The 11,138-nt window shown below is 41.2% G+C and overlaps 2 protein-coding genes across 2 annotated transcripts; one reads left to right on the top strand and one right to left on the bottom strand.

The window, feature by feature from the left end:
• The first annotated feature begins 2,181 nt into the window (after positions 1-2,181).
• Positions 2,182-3,854, top strand: LOC137075899 (zinc finger MYM-type protein 1-like). The gene is made up of 2 exons (XM_067444852.1): positions 2,182-3,577; positions 3,705-3,854. The coding sequence occupies exon 1, from the start codon at positions 2,811-2,813 to the stop codon at positions 3,573-3,575; it is 765 nt and encodes a 254-aa protein (XP_067300953.1). The 5' UTR covers positions 2,182-2,810; the 3' UTR covers positions 3,576-3,577; positions 3,705-3,854.
• Positions 3,855-9,357: 5,503 nt separating this feature from the next.
• LOC137075796 (zinc finger protein OZF-like) lies at positions 9,358-10,341 on the bottom strand. The gene has a single exon (XM_067444751.1). The coding sequence runs from the start codon at positions 10,339-10,341 to the stop codon at positions 9,358-9,360; it is 984 nt and encodes a 327-aa protein (XP_067300852.1).
• Between the last annotated feature and the right edge of the window lie 797 nt (positions 10,342-11,138).

Here is an 11,138-nt window from a genome sequence, read left to right as displayed (position 1 = left end):
GGTGGTAAAATTAAATCGCTGGTTAATACCACTAACAAGGCTCAAAATAGCCTCACACTAACACGGCAGCATAATGAGGGTCCCTACATGCAAACCGAAGCACTGAGAACTTTGTAAGTGTACAAACAGTTTAATAAGAAGATAATTTATAAACATAGTGCCTTACGCGTTCACGGACAGGCACCATCTTGGAAAACAGTCTCGACTCATCGAGTCACGACTTGGGATGACTTGGGCTATGGCAGACGTGTCATTCAACCTATTGTAAGTCGATGTATCATCACAAGAGTCTTGAAAATATATTATGAAGGTTGAAAAGTTACCTAGTGCTGATTTAACACTATATAAAACATGCATTTGTTCAGCTGCATTTCCTATCCCTGCTCTCCCACTGTCTCTCTGTCAGTCACTCACTCTCTCTCACACACACACACACACACACACACACACACACACACACACACACACACACACACCAGTGGCGTAACTTAGTAATGACGGGCTGTGAGGGAATGAAAAAAAAATGGTAACACTTTAGTTTAGGGTCCAATTTTATATTAGAATATCAGCTGTTTATTGGCAGCACATTGAGACCGAAAAACACGCAGTCAAAAGAACAAAAAAAAAACAAAAAAAAAGACAGCATCAAGTCTCAGTCAGCCAACGACACCACTATACAAATAGCCACAGCCAAAAAGAATGCGGCAAATATAAGAAAATACAGAAGTGAGGTTGTGACTCAAAATAATGCACAGTGTAGACAAAACAGTAGCAAACCAATGCACCCCTCTAACTAAGCCTGCCTAATGAAAGCTTACCTGTCGGACCCAAACCCTAGTCTTCACACAGGTTCTGCGGTGGAGTGTTAGGCACCGTAAACCAGTGGGTTTGTGAGGCAATCGGTAATAGACCACCAGTTCCCGTGGACATGCTCACAAGATAACTGCTTACGCAGTTAACGGTAACCGCTTTCCTGCGACATTAGTAAAATGCAAACATATGAAGCCTAAAGAGACAACACCTCTTAAGCCTAACAAGGGGGCAAAGGTTGCTATCAGCACAAAACCAGCACACGGGACACACTTCACTCACCTGTATTTCCTGCGTGAACAGTAGAAAACGTCACAAAAGTAGGAAAACCCAAAGCCAAAACAAACTAAACAAATATATACGAAATAGCCGTATCCAAAGGCGAGCACGCTCCGCTTCTGATGCGCCACTAAATTAACCACTATAATACTGGGACACCTATCGCCGTCGGCTGTCATCACGTTCCTCGTTCCAAGAATGCTTGGCGCGAACAGGGAACAAAGAAAGTGGCAAACAAACAAACACCAAAAGTGCTCTTAAAGCGCTATCAGAAAGCATTAACTTACAATACTTTGGAAAAGCGCGAAAGCAAGGCAGCCCGCAATTATACTATTTAGAATGAAGTAAGTGTCACCAGCACAGGTCGGGCGGGCTCTCTCTCTCTTGCAACCGGCCCTCGCTCTCCGACTCGCAATAAGACCTCGAGGAGCTGCACCACAGGGACACACAATAGATGGACGACGACAGGTAGGTATAAAAACAATCTTTATTGTGGTAAAAGGTCAATGATTAAACAGTAGCGAGGTGGCCGTTGATGAACTCTCCATTGGAGCAAAGGAAGGTAAGTATTTCTCTCTCTTAAAACTGATAGCCGTTGGCAGACTCTCAATGCTGTCCATGACAAGGTTCAAACAGACAAGACAATAAATGGCTTGGCTCACATTAGTGGCATCCACCGTTGGTAACAACTCGTGTCATAGACATTCACAGCTCGTAGTGTCTCAGGTAGGTTACCAGGAATTCACAGCTTATAGCGGCTCATGTAACTGGACACAGCAGAGAGAAAGGTGAGTATATTCGGTCATAGCAACAGGCATTCACAGCTTTTAGCATCTTTGGGCACTTGGTTCAACTGACAGAACAATGAATAACTTCACTCACGTTACCGGGTACTCAGCAAAATTAAAGATGGAGAGACACATGCTTATTACCTTGGGCAGCGCACACAGAATGAGCTTATACAGATTGTGAGTGACAAGATTCTGGAAGCAATAGTGACTCAAATAAGAGACTCAAAGTACTTCTCCATTATCTTGGACTGTACACCTGACATTAGTCACCAGGAGCAAATGTCCATTATTTTGAGAAGCGTGGCTTTAAGGGGAAAGCCAGAGATCAAAGAGCACTTCCTCGGCTTTGTGAATGTTGAGGTTACAACAGGCTTGAATCTGTCCACTGTGATCTTAGATAAGCTGAATGAGCTGAAGATTCCATTTGAAGATTGCAGAGGGCAAGCTTTTGATAATGGGGCCAACATGAAAGGCAAGAACCAAGGAGTACAAGCCAGACTGCTCAAATGAAATCCCAGAGCCGTGTTTGTCCCATGTGGAGCACATACTCTAAACCTTGTCATTGCAGATGCTGCCAAATCTTCAAAAGATGCAGTTGGCTTTTTTGGGCATGTGCAAAAGCTCTTCACGTTCTTTTCAGCTGGCACACAAAAATGGAGTGTTTTAAAGAATCACGTGAACATAACCATGAAGTCATGGAGTGACACAAGATGGGAGAGTAGGCTCAAAAGTGCCATCAGGTATCAGGCTTCTGAGGTTCGGGAGGCATTACTGGAAGCCAGGCAGAAGATCAATGATCCTGTGGCCAAAGTAGAGGCACAAGCACTTGAATAGGAAGTTGGGTCCTACCGATTCTTGATTTGCTGTGTCGTATGGTGTGAGATACTGACTATTACAAACAAGGTGAACAAGCTCCTCCAATCCGCTTCAATGCAGTTGGATATCGCAGTGAATTTAATCACAATTGCAAAAACCTCCCACACTACATACCAGGAAACTGGATTCTCTGAGGCCCAGAAAACAGCCAACAGCACTTGTGAAGAGATGAATGTGGAGGCTGTTCTGAAAGAGAAGAGACTGAGAAACAGCAAGAGGCATTTCAGCTATGAGGCTCCTGATGAACCAGTGACGGACGCACTGAAAAACCTTGAAGTCAACTTCTTTAACATTGTGGTCGACTCTGCTCTGACATCCATGGATGAGAGATTTGAAACACTCAACCAGGTGAAATCCAAATATGAAGTGCTGCTAAACTTCAGCACTGCCTCACAGATGTCTAGTGAATCTTTAAAGGCTCACTGCATGGAAGTTCAGAACACTCTTACCTTCAGAGATGACTGTGACATCAGTGGAATGGATCTAGCACACGATATTCAGAAATTACCTGATCTGCCATCAGATAAGATGACTGCCTTTGAGCTGCTTTCCATTCTCTGTGAGAAAAACCTGGAGGAACTCTATCCTAATCTTTGGATAGCCCTAAGAATTGCAGTCACCCTGCCTGTAACAGTAGCATCATCAGAGAGCTTTTCAAAATTGAAGCTCATCAAAACCTACCTGAGGTCTTCCATGTCACAGGAACGTTTGAGTGGATTGGCCATCATGAGCATAAATCATGATGTGGGGAAACACCTGTCCTATGATGACATCATTGATGATTTTTCTTCAAGAAAGTGCAGAAAAGGAATATTTTGATGGTAAGATTTTAATTCAAACATTCTTCAAGTGTTCACACACAAAGTAACATGTAAGATTGTATGAAAGAAATGATTTGTGTAAATGACTATTGATGATGCTAATTAACTATGTGATATTCTTTCTCAGTTTCTTCTAGACAGTCCAAATAGACTGCTGGTGCCCATACTGATGCTGAAAATCCCAGGCTGTATAGGGAAACAAAATTAATCCCAAAAGCCAAAGCTCAGGCTTATATTTTGTTATTTTTTTCTTATTTATGCTTACGTTAATATTCATATGCTTAAAGCAGCACTAGGTAACTTTTCAACCTTCATAATATATTTTTTAAGACTCTTGTGATGATAAATCGACTTACAATAGGTTGAATGACACGTCTCTCATAGCCTGATGGGGTCTGTATCGTTTTTAATCGTACTTTTAAACTTCGGGTTTCGGGTAGTAACCCGAGAACAAAAAGAACTACACAATTCGACTGCTTTACGGCATATACGTCACTTCCACAAACACACACACACTTCCTTACATTCAGACGTGCGAGCACAACTTTGTTCGTCGGATAATATAGTCATGTCCGAAGCAGCACAGACACATAAGAAAGAAAAGGTTTTGTTGGAGGAAAGCAATAAGAGGAAATGAAAAAGTGATGGGATTAAAGGCAGGACGAGGATCAACATGTGACCAGCGTTTGCTCGTCGGCGTGAGCTGAAGGAGGCGTGCCCGACCGATGCTGTCCTGCTTGTTACGGTGAGCTACCACTCAAACATTGAACTGAAGTATCATACAGATTCTGTAAAACGGTAACCAATAGACTACTATAATGACGCTGGCTTGTAAAGTGAGCATCGTGATTATTTGGCGTTTGAAAAAAATAAAAGCCATGAAATTATATTCATATGACATGCTGAAGCATATGCCACTGACTGTAACGTTACCTGGGATGAAGACATTTCACACGCGCCGCCAGAAGAACTCGAAATCCTCTTGCAGTGTTCAGGGGAGCTGTTAGTGCTGACCCGCGGGACGCTTTTATGAAGTTATTTGGCCCGCACCGCACCACTGTATATATTTTTACAACCCGCCGCGCCCCGCGACCATTAAATAGACATACGGGGTCCGCGGGTTATGAGACGACCCGCGCATCACTAGTTCAGGGCTATCAGGGCTGTCTTGTCAACAAATGCACGCTCGATGGCATCCCCTGTTGTAGGATGACAGCTCTTACGACAGTAGTTGAGGACATTATTTTTTCCAAACTGTAGGGGGACCCCGAGAGCAAAAGTAGCCAAGTGGGGCTTTAATAATAATATTTGCTTATCTTAAGATAATTACAAAATACTCTTCAATAAATATTGTTTGTTTGAACCTCATTCTTTGACTGTTTTTTTCAAAGGAGGGAGGATTGTATTGGGTGCACTGAGGTGTCAGGTGTAACTGCATGGCAATGGCAAATGGTTTACATAAGCCCCGTTTCCACCAAAATTACCCGGAACAATTTGTACCAGGAACTTTTTACAGGAACTTTTTGTTTTTACTGTCGGTGCGTTTACATGGAGCACTGCAATCAGTTTAAAAGTCCAATCTGAAAGAAAATGCTCCATATAAACACCTGATCAATCGTAATAAAAATGCCCAAACTGAATGAAATTGTAATCGTTTTGAGATGGGTGGATAAACCTTTTCATGAATCGATCAAACTAAACATTTAACCATGTAAATGACCTGACCGGATTACTTTTGAGTGTGCATCCTTATGTGACGTACACAGCGCGCGCCTTCACCACTGAAGAGCACACGTCACGCTCATGCACCAAGCATGACAAGAGAGGAAAATACATTTTTCTGAGGGAGAAACTTTTTATTTCATAAGAAGTTATGAAGATAATGTTGGCATAATGACACTGTCCCTAAGCCTATGTAAGCAAACAATCATTAACTACTTCAACTGCGCCTGACATTAGAATTTATTTTTTCTGAGATGATTATTACACTTTACAACAAATGAATAGCTTTTATAAAACCGTATAAGTCCTGGTGGCCGTTGAGAGTTGCTATGGCATCCGTAAACACATTCCAGCTGCTGGAGATGACGGTGTTGTAGATAATTGAATATATTCGAATGCATTGCTTGATATTTTAATCCGTTCGAATTAGATTTTTTTCAAAAATGACAGCCCTAACGGACAGTAATCATTTTTGTGTGTACCGATTGAAAGATTTAGTGAATTGTTTACATGAGACGTTATCTAAACCGATTTGGTGTTTACATGTGATGACTTTCAATCGCAATCATTTTGACACATAAGCAGTTTGTCTGCCGCATCAAAAATGTCTCCGCTGTTTTCTCCAGCAGCTGGAGTGTGTTAACTGTAGCCATAGCAACTCTAAACGGCCACCAGAACTAATACAGTATTATTTGTAGCTATTTATTTGTTGTAAAGTGTAATAATCATCTCAGAAAAAAAAATCTTCTGTCAGGCGCAGTTAAAGTAAAAACTGCCTGGGGCAATATACACTGTGTCCATACTCCAACATTATCTTCATAACTTACGAAATAAAAAGTTAACCCCTCAGAAAAATTAACTTTCCTCTCTTGTCAACATGAGCGCGGCGTGTAAGACTAGACCGAACCTCGCAAAAGACTTTTAAAAATGCCGAGTTGAAATAAAATGCTGCGTCAGCTCAACCAATCAGCATGTTCAGCGCCCAAGTCCCGCCCTCGAAAGTTCCTGAACTTTGAAAAAGTACTACCTCGCGAGCAGGGCCGTTTGGAGGGGGAAATATTTACCCGGAACTTTATTTAGACCCTGGTTCCTGCGGTCTAAACACACGAAGTACCACCCAAAGTTCCTGGTTCCTGGGTAAAGTTCCTGTGGTGGAAACGGGGCTATAGCTCACGGGTCAGGTAGGAGGGCCCCTTAGCAGAATTTTGCTTAGGGCCCCAGGGGGGTCAGGATCGGCTCTGGGAGAAACAATAGTTAAGTTCACAGTGAAAGATACCACATTATAAGGGCAGACAGACAGCTGTGACACAAAAACAGAAGTCTTAAATCATTCTTTCAAGTCTAAAGACCTGCAAAACTAGCTTGCAAACTACCCATTAAAGGTACTCTCACATAAAAGATGCATCTTTACTTGTAATAATCACTGTCCTCTCACCTACCAATTCTGCTCTTATCATTCCCATTTCAGATGACTTCTCCTGGGCCCACTAGTCCTCTAATTTAAAGCTCTCTGAGACCCAAAAGAAGTAACTCTTTCTTTCGTGTTTACATACATATTAAATAATGTTCTGTCTCCTGGCAACATCTACAAATAGGCCACCCTTGTTCATCAGAGCAAAACATGCTTGATCTACTACTCATTGGTGATTGTCTCTGCCATTGTGTACAGGCGAGGTAACATAAGATTGTGCTAAATGAAACTCTACTTGCCAATAACTATTTAACATCTGGTACGTGTGTAAACCCCTAACAGGGTTAACCGGTGGATGTTAAAGGCACAGACTGAAACTATGCTCTCAACTCTTTTGTAAAGCAAGACATCTTATGCTGAAGTTCTACTTTCTTCTAGAGCTGCTGTACAGCCAAAACAACACAAAACACAACAATCACTGCAAAGCAGCTTTGAAATAATCTGCATTGGAATAAGCGCTATATAAAAGGTGACTTGACTTGAATTTTGCTGATCAAGCATCACCCGTTTGCCTAATTACAAAAAACAGTCGCAATCAGTGATATCAGTGCTAAAAAGCAAATGGAAAAAATAAAGGAAGTGCCGCATCAGACACACAGACTTGCATATAGACATATCAAATCTGTCACATATGTTCTGAAACACTCCCAACCATATGCATTAATGTAAGTCATTACTGAAACCTTAATTTTACCTGTTCTCGCACTAAATACGAATCATGTAGTTAATTGCAAAATTCCTTATTTTCTTCCGTTTGTCTTTTTATTTGTAATTTTTCGTGTATATTGTTGCATTTTACACCAAGACATTTTATTATGAGATATTGAAATAAATAAATTCAAGTTTAATTGCATAGATATTTAAAAACATGGTCTTACATCCACATGAATTTTAGATGTACAGTATTGTTCAAAATAATTAGCAGTACAATGTGACTAACCAGAATAATCAAGGTTTTTCGTATATTTTTTTATTGCTACGTGGCAAACAAGTTACCAGTAGGTTCAGTAGATTGTCAGAAAACAAACAAGACCCAGCATTCATGATATGCACGCTCTTAAGGCTGTGCAATTGGGCAATTAGTTGAATTAGTTGAAAGGGGTGTGTTCAAAAAAATAGCAGTGTGGCATTCAATCACTGAGGTCATCAATTTTGTGAAGAAACAGGTGTGAATCAGGTGGCCCCTATTTAAGGATGAAGCCAACACTTGTTGAACATGCATTTGAAAGCTGAGGAAAATGGGTCGTTCAAGACATTGTTCAGAAGAACAGCGTACTTTGATTAAAAAGTTGATTAGAGAGGGGAAAACCTATAAAGAGGTGCAAAAAATGATAGGCTGTTCAGCTAAAATGATCTCCAATGCCTTAAAATGGAGAGCAAAACCAGAGAGACGTGGAAGAAAACGGAAGACAACCATCAAAATGGATAGAAGAATAACCAGAATGGCAAAGGCTCAGCCAATGATCACCTCCAGGATGATCAAAGACAGTCTGGAGTTACCTGTAAGTACTGTGACAGTTAGAAGACGTCTGTGTGAAGCTAATCTATTTTCAAGAATCCCCCGCAAAGTCCCTCTGTTAAAAAAAAGGCATGTGCAGAAGAGGTTACAATTTGCCAAAGAACACATCAACTGGCCTAAAGAGAAATGGAGGAACATTTTGTGGACTGATGAGAGTAAAATTGTTCTTTTTGGGTCCAAGGGCCACAGGCAGTTTGTGAGACGACCCCCAAACTCTGAATTCAAGCCACAGTACACAGTGAAGACAGTGAAGCATGGAGGTGCAAGCATCATGATATGGGCATGTTTCTCCTACTATGGTGTTGGGCCTATTTATCGCATACCAGGGATCATGGATCAGTTTGCATATGTTAAAATACTTGAAGAGGTCATGTTGCCCTATGCTGAAGAGGACATGCCCTTGAAATGGTTGTTTCAACAAGACAATGACCCAAAACACACTAGTAAACGGGCAAAGTCTTGGTTCCAAACCAACAAAATTAATGTTATGGAGTGGCCAGCCCAATCTCCAGACCTTAATCCAATTGAGAACTTGTGGGGTGATATCAAAAATGCTGTTTCTGAAGCAAAACCAAGAAATGTGAATGAATTGTGGAATGTTGTTAAAGAATCATGGAGTGGAATAACAGCTGAGAGGTGCCACAAGTTGGTTGACTCCATGCCACACAGATGTCAAGCAGTTTTAAAAAACTGTGGTCATACAACTAAATATTAGTTTAGTGATTCACAGGATTGCTAAATCCCAGAAGAAAAAAAATGTTTGTTCAAAATAGTTTTGAGTTTGTACAGTCAAAGGTAGACACTGCTATTTTTTTGAACACACCCCTTTCAACTAATTGCCCAATTGCACAGCCTTAAGAGCGTGCATATCATGAATGCTGGGTCTTGTTTGTTTTCTGACAATCTACTGAACCTACTGGTAACTTGTTTGCCATGTAGCAATAAAAAATATACCAAAAACCTTGATTATTCTGGTTAGTCACATTGTACTGCTATTATTTTGAACAAGACTGTATATCTGCAAGTGTGATGGCAAAATAATTTATTTTTAAACTGAACAAAATGAAATCACTTTTCTCCAGAGTGAATGTGCAGATGATTTTTTAAATTGCTCCTCTTTCTAAATATCTTGGTAGACGCAGAACATTGACGGTTCTTTCCAGAATGAGTTAGCAAATGGCGTTTCAAGACTCTGTGATATGTGAAACTCATGTGACACTGAAGACACGTGAAAGGCTTCTCTCCGGTGTGAATTCTCATGTGAACCTCAAGGTTTCCTTTAGCTGCAAAACTCTTCCCACACTGATCACATGTGAACGGCTTCTCTCCAGTGTGAACTCTCATGTGAATCTCAAGTCTTGATTTGCTAATGCGAGTCACTCCACAGTGCTGGCACACGAGAGCCTTCTCTTTGGTGTGAGTTATCACATGATTCTTCAGGTGTTTGCTGTCTGTGAAGCTCCTTCCACACTGACGACATATGAAATCTCTCAAGTGAGTCCTCATGTGGGATTTAAGAGTTACTTTCCATCTGAAGCTCTTTCCACACTGCTCACATGTGAACGGCTTCTCTCCGGTATGAATTCTCATGTGGATTTTAAAGTGTGTTTTATGTGTAAAACCCTTTTCACACTGATCACATGTGAACGGCTTTTCTCCTGAGTGAATTCTCATGTGAGTCTGTAGGTTTCCTTTCCGTGAGAAGCTCTTCCCACACAGATTGCAGATGAAAGAGTTTTCTCCTGTGTGATCTTTCATGTGGACATTAAGGCCGGATTTTTGAGTGAAACTCTTTCCACACTGTTGGCAGGTGAAAGGACTCTCTCCAGTGTGAATTTTCATATGGACATTAAGGTTTTGTCTTCGACCAAAACATTTTCCACACTGCTGGCAGGTGAAATCACTTCTAGTCTTCAGAGATCGTTTTCGTGAGGAAACCTTTTTTGTCATTGAGCAACTAAAAGATTTTTCTCCGGTTATGAAATCAGGATCTTTCTCATACTCATTTTTCTCAACTTCCTCCAGTTCTTGACTCTCCTCTTTCAGCTGCATCAGGTCTAAAGCAAAACAAAAGCAAATACAAGTTAACCCTAGTTTAATGGCACAAAACAACACACGTCAAAACCACAGACTGATCTCATGAAATGGCGTAAGTATGACATGCCAATTCGTATGCCATTTTGGCGTGCTATCAAGACGCACAACCGCTTTTTAGTGTGTTTATCAACGACGTTTCATTCTACCCCCCTACACTGCCCCTACTCCTAAACCTACCCATCACTTACACACACACTCAAACACAGCCCCTAAACCTACCCATCACTTACACACACACACTCAAACACAGCCCCTAAACCTACCCATCACTTACACACACACTCAAACACAGCCCCTAAACCTACCCATCACTTACACACACACACTCAAACACAGCCCCTAAACCTACCCATCACTTACACACACACTCAATCACAGCCCCTAAACCTACCCATCACTTACACACACACTCAAACACAGCCCCTAAACCTACCCATCACTTACACACACACTCAAACACAGCCCCTAAACCTACCCATCACAAGAAACATTCTGCATTTTTACAGTTTCAAAAAAACATCATTTAGTTGTGTTATAAATCCATTTACCTTGTGGACACACACACACATATTGAGGCCAAATTATTGATTTGTGTGAAGAAAATCCCCAAAAGCGATCAGTAACGTCGAGTCCATCCGCCAAAGATTAATAACACATTTCAAATATTGCCGCCGGAAGAAATGTCAGGTCAGGTTTGACAGCATTGGCTGTCGTGTATCTCGCGACCAATTACGTCATTACGTCAGCTTTCA

This window comes from Pseudorasbora parva, chromosome 5, assembly GCF_024679245.1.
Source record: "Pseudorasbora parva isolate DD20220531a chromosome 5, ASM2467924v1, whole genome shotgun sequence".
NCBI classification, from domain to species: domain Eukaryota; kingdom Metazoa; phylum Chordata; class Actinopteri; order Cypriniformes; family Gobionidae; genus Pseudorasbora; species Pseudorasbora parva.
The sequence above is the reverse complement of the archived record's forward strand: the minus strand, read 5'-3'. Positions and strand labels throughout refer to the sequence as shown.